Source organism: Pristis pectinata, chromosome 4, assembly GCF_009764475.1.
Source record: "Pristis pectinata isolate sPriPec2 chromosome 4, sPriPec2.1.pri, whole genome shotgun sequence".
NCBI lineage: Eukaryota > Metazoa > Chordata > Chondrichthyes > Rhinopristiformes > Pristidae > Pristis > Pristis pectinata.
Window position 1 is genome coordinate 6,774,666 of NC_067408.1, and position 16,440 is coordinate 6,791,105.

Genomic DNA, 16,440 nt, shown 5'->3' on the forward strand with positions numbered 1-16,440 from the left:
AAACCTTAGTTCTTAAGCTTCTGGTTACAGCACATTAAGTGCTGCCCAGGTACTTTGACACTGAGGCATTCTGCTTCTACCACTCTTTCTGGCTATGAATTCCAATGTCTGGATGATTTTTGTTTTGTTAATTCCCTTCCAATTCTTCTACCATTTACCATAAATTGATTGCCCCTTAGTCCCTGACCCCTACATTAAGAGAAACAAGTGCCTCCTAGCCACTCTTTCTAGGCCTCTTGATTTTAGACTATTTGGTTAATCTCCTGACCTCCTTTGTTCCAAAGGAAACAGCCCCAGCCCAGCCAATCTTTCATCAGTGCTAAATTTCTTCAGTCCTGCCATCATGCTCATAAATCTTTTTATCCTTTCCAGTGCAGCATGTGAGGTTGTGATCTATTGATCTGTTACTTCTCTCTATCCTCTTTGAAATCTAATTTTACCATTGTTTATATATACAAATCCAGAATATAAAATGGATTAAAGCAGAGTGCAGTTTTCTCTGAGTACAAACTACCTTGAACAATGCGACAAAACTATTGACCATAACTTATTGCGGTTGGACTGACCTCTTAAAAGCTTTTTTTTATTACCGTTTTCATGGGTTTGTCTATGGTAATGGGACAAAGCAAATCACTTTGATGTAAAGCATGATTCAATTATGAAAAGATGCAAAGCTTAATCAACTTGGAAAAGGATGAAAGGCAATTTGAAGAACAGCCATTGGGACTGACGAAAGCCTTACATTAAACAAGTCATTGTAAAATCAAATGTTTTTCTCTTTCAGTTGCAAAGCTATTTCAGTCTTACAGTCATGAATGTTTTTTTTCTGCATCAATGAGGACACTTGTAGTGTTTATTCAGACTTAATGAAATTGACATGAGACGCTAAGTTGATTAAATATTTTGGCCAGCCATTCAGAGAAGTCACATTTAGGAAGGAGTGAAAGCATGACATTCAGTACAATGATGGTGAACTGCATTTATATTGAGCCTTTGATTCAGAGAAACATCCCAGGAAGTTTCATTGAGGTGTGAGAAAAAGATATGTTGAGCCAAGGAACCATCAGCTGATGGTGGTGATCAAACATCGTCAGAAATATTATTTAAGAAGGTTATAAATGATGGGGAAGAAAAGAGGAGAAGACTTAGACAGTATTGCTTGAAAAGACCTTTAACTACCTGAAAGCACTGCCAGTAATAGTGGGTGAAAGAAGACATGACTTTAGACTTGAAGTTGCTTCCCGCTGTGCCACAGTTGACACATGCATTGGCAAATCACACTTCATCACAGCCATAAGCTGCTGAGCACACAAGCAGTTCTGCACGCTCAGGGCAACATATTGGAAGCATCCTTCCTTTCTGATAGCACGTTTTGACTCAGATGGATGTAAATGTCCAGTCACATCATTTCTCAGAAGGATGGGCACAGTAAAGTCAAATGCACTCCCTCGCACACTCTCCTAATCTACACACTGTCTGCCAAGGCGCCAGCTCTCTCGGTGCAGGTGCAGGGCTAAAAATAAACCAGCATTTCAAATCATTACAATCACATGGGACTCAGTGCTGCTCAGCATTTGTTCTCCTGTAAAAATCCACCAACTTGATTTCAACAAAAGCCATCCATTTTTAATTTACTGCACTCCCACAATTACTCCCTGAACTATTAATTTGTAAATTAAGCGAACATCTTTAAAGCAAATGTTGCATGCTGAAGGTATTACTTGCCAAGAAAGGCGGACATTTCCCTTGTTTAGGGGGAGAAAAGCAAGAGCAGGTTATTCAGTAGTTAACCCTTCAATGTTTGGATGCTTCAGACGGTTGCATCAAAGTAGCTACTGATCAAACCTCCAAGGATTCCAACCTCTTTAAAATCTTTCAGTGCACTTGAGACTTGAGCACAAAATTTAGCCTGAGGTTCCAGTATAGAGAGTGATACACTGTAGGAGGTGCCACCCTTTGCACTATGTCTGATAATGAGGGCCCAACACATTATCTGGTAGATGTGAAAAGTTCAGTGGCATTATTTCAGAACAGAGTGTCCTAGACAATACATAACACTCAGCAAAACACCAATTAAAACTGATTATCATTTATTATGATCACTTTGTGGGCTGTGGGAGCTTGCCATCGACAGCTGTATTTCCCATATTACAACAATGACCGCACTCCTGAGAATTTCATGGCTCTCCGTTATTCGGAAAAGGACATCAAGATAATATAAAAATATATCTTTTCTACTTTCTTTTATTCCTTTCGAACATGACAAATTAGGCAAAAGTGACAATTCAGTACTAGCATTGTCTTTAATCATGTGTTAATTGGCCCCTGTGGCTGTTTGCTAATTATCTGTGCAAAATGTTCTACCAAGCTCAAGAGAACAGGAATATCTTGGACTTACTGCTGATCTCTGAGTCTTCTCTTTGATGTCATAATGAATCATATGATTGACCTTGTTTTCTTTGGAATAGGATCCATTGCAAAGCTATTTCAGTCTGACAATCATGAATGGTTCTTTTTCTGCATCAATGAAGACATTTGTTGTGTTTATTTAGACTTAATGAAATTGACATGTGATGCCAAGTTGATTAAATATTTTGGCCCAGCCATTCAGAGAACTGACATTTAGGAGGGAGTAGATTCTTTACGTTGCAAATCTTTCAGACTGGAACCTGCATGTGTATCAAATAAGGGAAGATTGGATTCAGTGGTGATGCAGCTTTCATATAGAATAGTCTCTGAAAACTTATTACTGGTGTTTGCTCTTGAAGAATAGCTTTTAGCAATTTGGACAAGGGTATAAGGTCCTTGCAATACTCAACCCCAGGAAGAAGAATATTTTTTGATCAAAGTTTAAGTTTTATTTTTTAAAGTTGTCATCTTTCACTGCATCTTCCTTGTCCTATCCTGAAGAAAAGTTCAGCATGGAAACTTTAAGCACTACCTTCAAGAATGGAAAATGAATCACCAGAAAAACACTGTTCCCATTTATAGAGTATCTAATTAACTCTGTACTGCAGAATGATTCATTCACTTGGTATTTATATTGGTTTTATTATTGTCACTTGTACTGAGGTACAGTGAAAAACTTGTCTTGCATACCGTTCATACAGGTCGATTTCATTACACAGGCAGATACATTGAGTTAGTAACAGAGTGAATTGAGGTAGTACAGGTGAAAACAATAACAGTACAAAGTGTCACAGCTACGGAGAAAGGTAGACTATAAGGTGCAAGGTCACAACCAGGTAGTTTGTGACCTCAAGATTGTGAGGTCCATCTCATTGTATAAGGGAACCGTTCAATAGTCTTATCACAGCGGGGTAGAAGCTGTCCTTAAGTCTGGTGGTACATGCCCTCAGGCTCCTGTATCTTCTACCTGATGGAAGAGGAGAGAAGCGAGAATGTCCCGGGTGGGTGGGGTCTTTGATTATGTTGGCTGCTTCACCAAAGCAGCGAGAGGTAAAGACATGGAGGGGAGGCTGGTTTCTGTTACGCGGTGGGTTGTGTCCACAACTCTCTGCAGTTTCTTGCGGTCCTGGGCAGAGCAGTTGCCATACCAAGCTGTGATGCATCCAGATAGTATGCTTTCTATGGTGCATCGATAAAAGGGGACATGCCAAATTTCTTCAGCCTCCTGAGGAAGTAGAGGCGCTGGTGAGCTTTCTTGGCCATGGTGTCTACATGATTTTTGGGTACGTTGCAATACAAGCTAACTATTAATTCCCCCTTAGAAGCAAAGGAAGGAGATGGAAGCTTATTATAAGATTGTCCTTCTTCTAGCATATGACCATTTGGCCTAGAAACTTAAACACAAGTTAAATATTTCTGAAAAGATAAACTACACTGCATGATTTATTATTCCTGTAGACTAACTGGGATTTTCAATTACAGATAAATTGAATGTAACTTCTTCAAAAGACCATTGAACAATAGCATTAAATATTTCACAGCTCATTACCAGATCTAATTTTAGAAAACATCTTGAATCCTTTGGACCTGGCAACTATATTCTCTCCCAGTGACTTTCAAGCCTTATGTGGGAATTTTAAACATAATGTATGTGCTGCTTTAACAGTAATAATCACACAGCAGCAAGTTATGCATTGAACCATTAAAACACAAAGGGAACTATTGGAATTTATCTTGTAATCTTCTGAAGCAATGAAACAATTAGCAATAAACAATCTGCTGGAGGAACTCAGCGGTTCAAGCAGCATCTGTGGGAGGAAAGGAATTGTCAATGTTTCGTTTTGAAACCCTGCACCAGGACTCAAATTAGCAATTAGCAATATCTACTCTTATCGGAATCATATGGCACTCCTTTCAGAGTGAATGAGTGGATGTCTATCCTAACAATTCTCTGCTGTTACCTGTGTATATGGATTGTGTATTTAAGTTGTCATCTACGAAATGGCACTAAACTCAGGGAAAATCAGACCGGATTAATCAAAACTACCTCTAGAAAGGAAATAGAACTCTCAACAAAATGGTGTTGCGGGGCATTGTTCACCCATGTTGGAGCACAGATAGGCCTTTGATTACTACCTTGTCTGAAAGACAACAGGTCATTCAGTACTGGACTGGTATGTTAATGTAAATGTTTTGTTTAGTATAGAAATTGAACCATGCCTAGAGGTCTACCTAGATTAATTTAAAAACAAATCTAATATAATTAAGAAATAAAATCTAACAAATACTTAGTAGGTTAGGCAGCATCTGAGGGGAGAGAACCATTTTAACATGTCAAGCAAATTCAGAAACTTCTGCATTTCAATAAGATTGCCTCTCATGCCTCTTAACTCCAAAGAGTAAAAAGCCACCTCACACATTCCTCAGGAAACAATACCTTCATCCCAGGATTAAACTATCACTGAACTGCTTCCAATATAAGTATATTGCCCCCAAAACTGTCACAGTACACAGTAGGCAGATGTTGTCTTGCCAAAGTCCTGTACCATTTTGTACTTCATCCTTTCCTCTGCAAATCATACCTAATAATTCCCGGAAAAAGCACAACTGAACTTGCTCCACTATTGGTAACCATGCCTTTTCCTTCCAAAGTTCCATGTTCTGGAATTCCCTCTTTAACCTCTCTCCCTCCCTATTCTTTCTTCCTTCACCTCTGTTGGAAAAATCTTTTGTTCATCTGCCGCAGTAATTCTTCCTTACATGGCCCAATGCTGGCTCTTGATTGGATGACACTCCAATAAGCAATAGTAGGATGAGGGGGTGAGTGTTCTTTGAGAAGAGATTGGGATCCAGGCCTGTACTCTTAAAACTGCAGATGCTGGAAATCTGAAGTAAAAACAGAAAAAACTGTAAACACTTAACAGGTCTGGCAGTATCTGCAGAAAGAGAAATAGAGTTCATATTTCAGGTCATACACTCTATTTCCATTGAGAAAGAAACATTGACCAAGACATAAAGGATAATTTCTCTGCACTTCTTGGAAATAGTGGCAAGGGATCAATTTTATTCCTCTAAGGAGGCAGCCAGGAAATTGCTTGAGAATCACAGCTGCAGAACATAATTTAAAAATATTGCACCACTCTCCCCAGTGCAGCATGAGTCTGCCTAGATTTTTGTGCCCAGCTCTCTTGGCTGAGACTGGACCCCATATGCTTACAATCAGCAGAGACAGGGGGTTGGAAAGACTAACCACAACCCACGGCTGACACAAAGGAGAGAGGATGTAAATTTTGAAATCTGTAAGGCTCATTTTTGTTCAGCATTTAAAGAGTTAATGTGATTCTTGAATAAAGATTAAAAATAGCAATGTCACAGAGACAATGTCATTAACAAATTAGAATAACTGCCTATAAAGGACAGAAAAAAAGGTTTCAAAAACAAGGATTATAAAAGAGCCACAGCAGACATATGAACCAGATCCAGGAAAGCAGCTGAACAAGCAGGTTGCCATGGTAACAGAGGAAAGGAGAACAGTATTGAATTAATGGTGGGAAATTTTACTGCGACACAGCGCGAGGTGGTGTGGAAACCATTAAATATCTGTGTAATGAGTTATGTTAATTTTTCAGAAACTGAGCTGTTCAGGTCCCCTTACATTTGGAATCCATTGTGATATCAAGTCAGGCTATTGTTTTGTTTGTGTTAACTGTATCCTTTATTGAATGATATCAGACAGAGAAAAAGGCTTGATTGATTTTATTTTAAATTTGTTCATGGGATGTGGATTAATTGCCCATCCACCCAGATACCCTCAGCAAGGTACTGATGAGCTGCTTTCTTGGACCGTGGTCCGATGAAGGTACTCCCACAGTGCTAGTTGGTGGGTAATTCCAAGATTTAGATCCAGTGACAAGATCCAATGATTACCCAATGACAAGGCATTTTAAAAAGAGGATTGTGTGCAACTTGAAAGGAAACTTGGTAGTGACATTCCCATGCCCCTCCTGCCCTCAGGCCATGGAAGTCATGGGTTGAGAAGGTGCTATCAAAGAAGTTTCAGTGACTTGCTGGAATACACCCTGCAAATGGCGCACACTGCAGCCAAGTTGTCCAAGGCACGTTGCAGGAGAATAAATTACTCCTAAAACATATTTAAATCAATCCCAGTTAATAGTATGGTAGAATGGTGATTAAGATATGATATTAATGTGCAAATACATGGACAAAACATGAGTTCAAATCCCATCATGACAGCTGGGGAATTAAATTAATTACATCTGAGATAAAGAACTAATAATAGTAGCCATGAAAGTGCAGGACTGTAAACAGAAATCTGGTTTACTAATGTCCACTAAAGAAGGAAAACGTCCCGTTGTAATCCATGTACAACTCCAGACCCATCAATGGTATTGGTATTGGTACTGTTTTATTATTGTCCCATGTACTGAGGTACAGTGAAAAACTTGTCTTGCATACCTTTGATACAGATCAATTCATTACACAGTGCATTGAGGTAGTACAGGGTAAAAGCAATAACAGAATACAGAGTAAAGTGTCACAGCTACAGGAAAATGCATTGCAAGTAGACAATAAGGTGCAAGGTAAAACAAGGTCAAGAGTCCATCTCATCGTATAAGGGAACCATTCAATAGTCTTATCACCATGGGATAGAAGCTGTCCTTGAGCCTGGTGGTACATGCCCTCAGGCTCCTGTATTTTCTGCCTGATGGGAGAGGGGAGAATGACCCGGGTGGGTGGGGTCTTTGATTATGCTGGCTGCTTCACCAAGGCAGCGAGAGCTATAGAGGTATATATGCAGTTGAATCTTAATTGTCTCCTCAGTTCATTGGGGGATGGGCAGACAATGCCATTAGTGGAAGAGTTTCAGATAACATCTTTATATGTTGACTATTTTGATTGAAAAACAATAAGTTAATATCATATATTCATAGAAACATGCAGCACAGAAACAGGCCTTTACTGGCTACCACATCCATGGAGACCATGAAGCCTATCTATATCAATCCCATTTGCCCAAATAAGGCCCATATCCTTCTACGCCTTTCCTATCCAAGTACCTGTCCAAATGGCTTTTAGACATTGTAATAGTATCTGCCTCCACTTCATCTTCTGGCAACTCATTTCACCCTCTGTGTGAAAAACTTACCCTTTAGATTTCCTTCAGCTTTCTCCCCTCTCACTTTAAGCCTATGTGCTCAGGTTTTAGATGCTGACCCATTGTGTCCTGTTGGAGTTGGATACAGATTTTCACATAGAACCACAAGTTTTACTGACACTGTTACAAAAAAAACTGCTAAAATTATATTTTTGGGAGCAACACTCAGGAACTCACTGAAAGCAGGCAGCACAGCTTTACTCAAATCACCTTGAATGTATTACCAAAAAACAACATTGAAGCAATGTGATCAAGCGAAAAGGTAATACATATCTGGAGAGAAGATATAATGAAGGAGACCTGCCAAAAAGGGGCACAAAGATCCTTCTTGACCCTAAAAATCCTTATATAAGCACATAAATCAGGGACTTAGAAGACAGCTGAAGATGTCAGTGGTCGCTAATTTACCTGTTTTTCTGCAGTGAGTTTTCCATATCCATTAGAACGTTATGTCAATGTCTGAGAGAAAATTCAAGTCATTAACTCTCTCCATTGAAAATCCCTTCCAAATAATATTAGGTGTGAAAGATATTTCTGTTGCTTCAAAATGAAAAATGTAGCCCTCTGTTTAGATTGTAAATTTGTTACATATTATTCATTATCCAATAAAGCAAGTCTTCAAATTGTGTACATGTCCACCTACATCCCTCAGGAGTTTTCATGTCTCCTATGGATCATTTGTGACAGCAAGACCATTAAGTGGTTTTCCAAAAGGAAAAATAATAGATGAAATCTATTTTATTCTACCGCTGTTAATGAAAATATAATGGAGATAGGAGGAAATGATAAATTTTGCAACAGCTTGTATTTATGATCCTTAGAAGTGGAATCATAAAACAATGGACAGACACCAAACTGAAGAAGGAGCCAGGGGTTTGGTTAAGGAGGAAAAACTTAAAGGAGGAATGGTAGTGGGGAGGTGTAACGGCCAAAGCTAAAGCAGGTAGCAGTGAGACAAAAAAACTGGAGGGGAGAGAAAATGCCAAATAAGATCAGTCAAAGACAGATTTTGGGGTGGGGAATGCTGAGGATTTTCTTGGACTTGTCGAGATCTTGATGCCATGAAAAAGCGTAAATGCAAAGCATTGGGTTTCAGCAGAAGCGGGCCTTAGGAGGGGTGGAGAGGAAAGTTTCATCAAGGTAAAGATAACCGGGTTAAGGATGGACAGGAAGCTGAGTCAGACAGTCTGCTCAGGTGAATAAAACCTTGAGATTGGACACAGTCTTATTCAGCCTGAAATAAACATTCAGGAGGATGATGGAAATATTAACTACATCGGGACATGAGTAATCTCTTTGAGAAGTGAGGTGGAAATGAAGCAGATTCTGGTATGGTTGAAATGGTGTGTCTTCATGCAGCTCCTGCATTTTCATATTACTACTGGATGGATTAAATTCTCACTTAAATACATGTACTAGGTATTCATGTTAAGGCATGATAATATCTAGGCTTATACCCCATCTTGATAATATTTATCAAACAAATATTTTAAGAGAACTAGGTTGATATAAAGAACCAACAGTTTTAGCTGTATAGAATTAAAAGGACTGCAAAAATAATAACATCCATTTGCATGTGTTTGTATCATTTGTTGGATGTGGGCATTAGTGGTTAAGCAGTATTTATTACCCATCCATAATTAGCCCTGAACCAAGAGGCTTTCTAAATCATTTTAAGGGCAGTTAATAGTTAGCCACATGGCTGTGTATCTTGGCTTGCATATTGGCAAGATTGAGTTAAGATGGCAGATTTCTTTCCCTGAAGGGCATTAGTGTTTTTATAACAACAATGTAGTTTAATGATCACCATTACTGATAACAGTGTTCCATTCCTGATTTGTTGTAGATTAAATTTTTTCAAGCAAGTATATTTGTGTTTATCAGAAATTTTCTCTTAAAAAAATCAGAATATTTAAATCACATACTCAGAAAAATAAATGAATCAATATTGCATAGCAATTGGAATCAGTACGAATGGAATAAGAAACCTGGATAGAACAGAAAATCAAATGATGCTGCAAAATCCAGATTGCTTTTCAGTCCAATTGAATTAACTGGCAAGGTCAGGGCAATGTGCCAGCAAGCCCTGATTGAATTGACAGAGCAGTGGCTTGATGATTATTTAGGACAGGCATAGCATGTCTATTTAGTCCAATATAATTATTGACAGAATATAAACAGGCTCAAGAGTCTTGTACCAAAATGACACACTGCAACTGATCACAACATACACTGCAGTGGTACACTGTCCTTTATCAAGCTGCAGATAAAACAATTAGCTTCACTCCTTATCTCCTGATTCCACAATCTCAGATTAGTAGATGTGAACGTTCTCACAGCCCACATATTCCACATTAATTTTTGCCTGTTCCCTTCAGCTCATATTCTACTCCCTCCACTCATTTTCTAGCTCTAAAATTTCCTAAGATCACTTAGACTTCTACACTGCCCCAGTTCTGGCCTCTCATGGCTCCCCAATTTCCTTCACTCCCCCACTGGAGGATGTGACTTTATCTGTCTTCCATAAACTTTGAAATTTGTTCCCTAAATCTCTTCACCTCTCGCTCTTCTTAAAATCTACCTTCATGCTCATCAATCTTAATATCTCCTTAAAAGGTTCAATATAAAATCCTAATGCAGGGCTTTGACCTGAAACGTCGACAATTCCCTCCCCCCCACAGATGCTGCATGATCCACTGAGTTCCTCCAGCAGTTTTTTTGTTGCAATATAAAATGCTGTCTGACTATGGTCCAGTGATGCACCTTGTGACATTATATCATGTTAAAGCCACAAAGCAAATGACAGTTGTTAACGCAGGCAAAGTCAAAAGCCAGCCTCAAGTTCCTAACCTGGCTTTGGTGACTCACCCTTGCATACCAAGGTACTGGGTAGAACAATGGCAGGAAGTACTAACATGCTACTTATTTACCAAATCTTTTTCATTTTTTTCTCTTTTAACTGGTGACAGATTGGGAAACTTGTGGTCTCAGTCCCTTTGTACACTTCACTGAAGGCTAACATGCAAAATGCAGCAAACAATTAGAAAGAAAAATGTTACGTTGGCCTTTATTTCAAGACAATTTGAGTTCAGGAATCCTACTGCAATTTATAAGCTTGTGGTGAGAGTACAATTTTGGTCTCCTTACCTAAAAATGAATATACTTTCCATGCAGGGAGTGTCAGAGAAAGAATCACACGACTAGTTCCTCGGATGCCACATTTCACATAGGAAAGGTTGAGTAGATTAGGCTCCATTCTCTGGAGCCTGAAAGAATGAGAGGAGGTTTCATTGAGATATGGAACATTTTGACAGGGTGAATGCAGTTTTCTCTGGCTGAGGAGTCTAGGACCAGGAATCACGGTCTCAGAATACAGGATAAACCATGTCAAAATGATATGGGGAGAAATATCTTTCCTCAGATGGTGTTGAATCTTTGGAATCCTCTATCCCAAGGGACCGTGGAGGCTGAAAATAGTGATTGATAGACTGCTGGATATTATGGGAATCAAGGAATTGTGGATAGTGCAGGAAATTGTAGTTCAGGTAGGAAATCGCCCTTGATTTTCTTAAATAGCAGAGTAGGCTCAAAGGGCCAAATTGTCTTCTGGTTATAATTCTTATTTTCTTATGAACTTAAAGAAAAAGAAAGTAAGTGCATTCAGTGGTATGATGCAGAGCCAAACAAACCAGGACAGTTTCAAATCCAAATTGGATCTAAAATTGGCTTGGCCATAGAAGACAGAGGGTCATGGTGCAGAGATGTTGTTCTGACTGGAGGTCTGTGACCAGTGGTGCTTTGCAGGGATCAGTGCTGGGATCTCTGTTGTTTGTGATATATATAAATGATTTGGACAAAAATGTAGGTGGGCTGATCAGTAAGTTTCCAAATGAAACAAAAATTGGTGGAGTTGTGAAAATTGATAATAGTTGTCAAAGGATATAGCAAGATATAGATCTGTTGGAAATGTGGGCAAAGAAGTGGCAGATGGAGTTTAATTCAGATGTGTGTGAGGTGTTGTTCTTTGGGAAGTCAAACGTAAGAGGAAAATATGCAGTAAATGGCAGGACCCTCAACAGCACTGATCTACAGAGGTGCAAGTCCACAGCTCCCCGAAAGTGGCAAGACAAATAGATAGGATGGAAATGGTTTGGTATACTTGCCTTTATCAGTTGAAGCATTGAATATAAAAGTTGGGAAGTCATGTTGCAGATGTGTAAAGCTTGGTTAGGCCACATTTGGAGTACTGCGTGCAGTTCTGATCACCGCATTGCAGGAAGGATGTGGAGGCTTTGGAGAAAGAGCGCAGAAGAGGTTCAGCAGGATGTTGCCTGGATTAGAGAGTATTAACTATGAGGAGAGGTTAGGCAAACTTGAATTATTTTCTCTGGAGCTTCAGAGGCTGAGGGATGACCTGATAGAAGTAAATGAAATGATAAGAGGCATAGATAGGGTAGCTAGTCAGAGTTCTTTCTCAGGGTGGAAATATCGAATACTGGAGGCGTAGATTTAAGGCGAAAGGGAAAAAATTTACGGAGATTAATGAGGTAATTTGTTACATAGAGTGTGATAGGTGCCTGGAACAAGCTGCCAGAGAATGTGGTGGAAGCAAGTATGATGGGAATGCTTAAGAAGCATTTAGACAGGCACATGTACAGGCAGGGAATTGAGGAATATAGACCATGTGCATGCAGATAGGATTAGCTTAAATTGACATCATGGACCAAAGAGCCTATTCCTGTGCAGTACTATTCTATGTTCTTTGGAACACTGATTCTTTGTTGCATTGATATATTCAACCAGAACTGAAGAGGTAAAAATGTCCTCAAACGGCCAATTCCGCCCATGGCTGGATAGGAATCTGATTTTCTTTTCTCGTTGGCTATCATGTCTGTGTTGACAGCAATGAGACCTCTCGGAAATGTAGTTCTGGTCCTTAATCCCACTTCAGACACCTGAGCTGAAAACCTGAGCTACCTCTCCAAATGCAGAACTGAGGGAGAGCTGCACTGTTGAAGGTACCAGCTCTCATTTTCAGTCAAGGCCCATTTGATTTCCCAGGTGGCTGTTAAAGAGCAAATGCAGAGGAAAGGGAGCAAAAGAATATTTTCAACAAGAGCAGGGAAGTACTTGCTAGCATGCCTGCCTCAGCAAGTATCATGTAAAGAGAGCATGTGGTAATCGTCACATTATTATTGGTGAGATTTTGCAGTGTACAAATTAGCTACTGCACTTCCCACATCCTCAGTGGCACTGCAACTCAAAAGTACATTAATGACTGTGAACTACATCAGGACAAACTGAGGTTGAGATAGGTGCTACATAAATGTGACCAGCTTGTTTTTTAGGTTGTCCATTTCCTCGTTACTAATGAGTACAATGCAGCGGGCACCCCTGATGAGTTCCACAAATCATTAACTCTGAATGTTGTGGTGATTTTTATCAATTATTTATGTCCACTATTGACTGGCTCAGCTGGCAAAGGCAATCTCTGCTGTGCTGTGGTAAAATAGGAAGGTTGCAAGTCAACGCTTGTCTGTGTTGAGTTCACTAATCATGTTTGAGCAAGTCAACATTCTAACATTCGCTTCGCTGGAATTGGAAAGGTAAAGCAGATGCATTGGCTGGCCACTGACCCCTGCTGGAAGTGCATGCATGCACATGTTAGGGTGCAAAGTGTACTTGTGCAAAAGGAGCAAATTTGACTGTCATTCCCTCTCTGATTGAATAACTTGTTAAATTCACGTTCTAGCCAGAGGTAAACAATGGACATTATTGGATCCAGTCTCTTAATTGAATTCCTTGGAAAAACAGGATAAATATGACAGTGGGATTTGAGTGGCTATGGAATGGACAAGTGGGAAAATAATATTTAAAGAAATAGAATTTGAGTCGCCATGATATGATAACTGTTGGCAGAGACCCATAGTCTGAAGCACTCTGCTTCCAAGAAAACAATGTGTATTATTTTTAGGCCTCTCTGTAACTGACTTCCTTTCATTGAGAAACCAATAAAAAGACCATACAAACTGAAAAAATCCATGAATGAATCTAAAGAAAATAGACATCGTGGGCAGAGTGTTGATAGCATGTCTCCAGCACTGTGCTACAGTTGACGTCAGTGTAAATTCCCAGTCTGCAAGAAAAGAATTATTCATCTGTTTTTCATGAAGATAAAGGCCTTATAAAAACAGTGAACCATTGAACTGCTGGTATTAACGTTATTAATAAGTTGTGCATTGTATCCCATTGCAGATATAGGTTTGGTAAAGGAACACAGAAACAAGAATTTTACCCTTAATCCCGTTCCACAATTCAGTGAGGTCATGGTTAACCTGTGACCCAACCTGTCTTTTCCTATATCAATATAGTTGGTAACTGAATATATTATTAATTTCAAATTTAAAGTTAACGACTGCCCTCATATCAATTGCTCTCTGTTAAAGAGTTAAGAAAAGTTAGACGTGTTTGCTAGCGTCATTCCTGAGAAGCTGACTCTAATTTATAAGCTTTGATCCAGTACGAGATTCACCTGAAATTTCTTCCCTCTATTTATACTATTAACTCCCCCAATATGGGGCATTTTGCTGGGCATGGACCATTCGGGCTGAAGGGGCTGTTTCCATGCTGTTTGACTTTACAACTCTCTATATCTTGATCAAATCATTGCTTAATATTCTGAAAAGAATACAAAGCACGGTTGAGGGTTTTGTCTTTGTAATTTAATCCTTTGAGGCCAGATATCATTCAAGCTCTTGCTGTTTGATTGGTGTGAATGGGTAACATTGAGTCGTACTGCCTATCTTGCATCGCCCTTCCTGTAGGTAAGCAAAAGCTCTACACGTGCATGTACTACTCAAGTCTAAAGCATTGGTAGTGCATTGCTCAGGGCGTAGCACCACATAGAGAGCAGTGGTGGTACCCTGGGATTCACCGGGTACCAAATTTGGCACCCTCTCAAATGAGTACCAAATCAGTGGAGAGTCCAAAGCTGGCATCAGAAGGACTGAACCACACCAGAGAGCTACAGATACTCAGTAGATACTTGCAGGAGAGTGGAAAATCAGTTGAGGCCTGTGCTCGCTGGCCTTAGCTAGCCTTGCAGAGACAAGGTGTGAGTGATCCTGCAGAGATATGCCTTAGATGGAGTGTTTCTGTGCAAGCTGGAACCAAAAACTCACACACCTCCTTGACCCTGAATAAGTAAACTAACCATTTTCCTGGGCACATTCTCAGCAGCCACCAGCCTTCTAAAGGTGGACGGTAAATGCTGTTCAGAGCCTAACACAAGAGAGTTGATATATTTTTTCACATCCCGAGATCAGCACTTTAACCATAAAAATAATTTGTCAATAACTGTATGTGTGCCTCTAGCATTAGCATGGCTGCTATATGCAATGAATGTATAATACCAATGGTATTTATGTGTTCAAGAAAGTAAACTGCAAAGTACACTCAGGTGACAAGGGAAGTATGGTTGGTTTGGAGACATGCAAGGAAGGTCTTTATAGTGAGAGCAATCAGCTGCTGAAACAGGTTGGCCAGGCAGCGTAACTGAAGAGGCAGCTAAATGAAGTAAATGAGAAGCTGTCAAGGTTGGTGTTCTGGGAAGGTGAGATCAAATGGCTGAAGCATGAACTTCATCCATACATACTCTGCCACAGAGTTATGTAATGACACAGTGTTGAAGGAGGCCATTCAGTCCATCATGTCTGCAACTGGCTCCTTGAAAGTACGATCCAATTTTTTTTCATTTTCCCCTTAACACCTTTACAAATCCAATATCCAATTCTCTTTAGCAAGTTACCATTGAATCTGTTTCCACCACCCTATAAGGCAGAGCGTTCTGGATCATAACAACTTGCTATGTAAAAAGTTCTGTTGATTTTCGTCAGTTTTTTGCCTTATTACCTTATACCAATGTCCTTAGTAACTGATCCTCCTACTTATCTAGCCTATGATTCATTTGATTCACCACTGTGTTTCTGGAATGACCATTAATGAAACTCTGTGATCAATTGGCCAGAAGAGCGATTCAAGTGGGGTGGAAAGAACAGTCTTCCTTCCTTCGGCAGTGTACACTGCTTAGCTGGTGTGCATCCAGGATACGGATTGATCAAACCCACTCAACAGAGGTAGGCTGATTCGACTCTTTCCAGGAAAAGTCACTGAGTGGGTTACCAATTATCATGTGCATTTATATTCACATTATTGCTTAAACCTTTCCACTTTTTTTGTGTTACAGTGCACCTTTTCCCTTTAAATTTGCTATACTCATTCAAGGTTATTTTGGTCAGTTATCATGACCCCGTTCTACAACAGGTGCTATGATTTCTGCATAATTTCACAAGTTACTTAATTTCGCATTTACTTCCCTGATTTTCTTTATATTTCTCCTCACAACGTTTCCCGCTTCCATGTACCTTCCTTCAGCCGGTAGAGATGGGTGGACATTACCACGGACAGCTCCACGAATGCAGCTACAGATGACGCTAGGCACTCACGTACCAGGGACCTTGCGAAGTCAGTACCTCTTCCCCCGAGGTGAGCCCCTCAGCTGAGACTTGGAGAAGCTCATCATCAGGGCTTCCCTCCATTTTTCCTTACTCAGTTATTACCTTACTCAGTGCTTATTGAAAATTGTTACTGATAATAACTAATGCTGGCTTTTGCTCTTGATCTCCTAGTACCATTCCATGAAAGTCCGCAGGGACTGCTGTGTTATGGGGAGCCAATCTGTCAATGTGTTCAATGTGCAAGGCTGCTCCTGTTGACCACAGAGCTATGTGTGGCTGCTGCTACAAACCATTTCTCAGTTTCATTATTTGCTAAGTTTTCTTATTTCTCCCTGTTCT

General features: G+C 39.8%; 1 protein-coding gene across 19 annotated transcripts in view; it reads left to right on the forward strand.

Moving 5' to 3' along the window:
- LOC127569075 (protocadherin beta-15-like) overlaps positions 1-16,440 on the forward strand; it is a 212,591-nt gene that overhangs the window by 182,543 nt on the left and 13,608 nt on the right. For 17 of the 19 annotated variants that reach the window (XM_052013394.1, XM_052013400.1, XM_052013399.1 and 14 more), the window contains exon 4: positions 16,019-16,129. The exons of the other annotated variants lie outside the window; for them this stretch is intronic. In XM_052013394.1, coding sequence (XP_051869354.1) covers positions 16,019-16,129 — 111 coding nt within the window. The remainder of the gene's footprint in view (positions 1-16,018; positions 16,130-16,440) is intronic. 19 annotated transcript variants of the gene reach the window in all.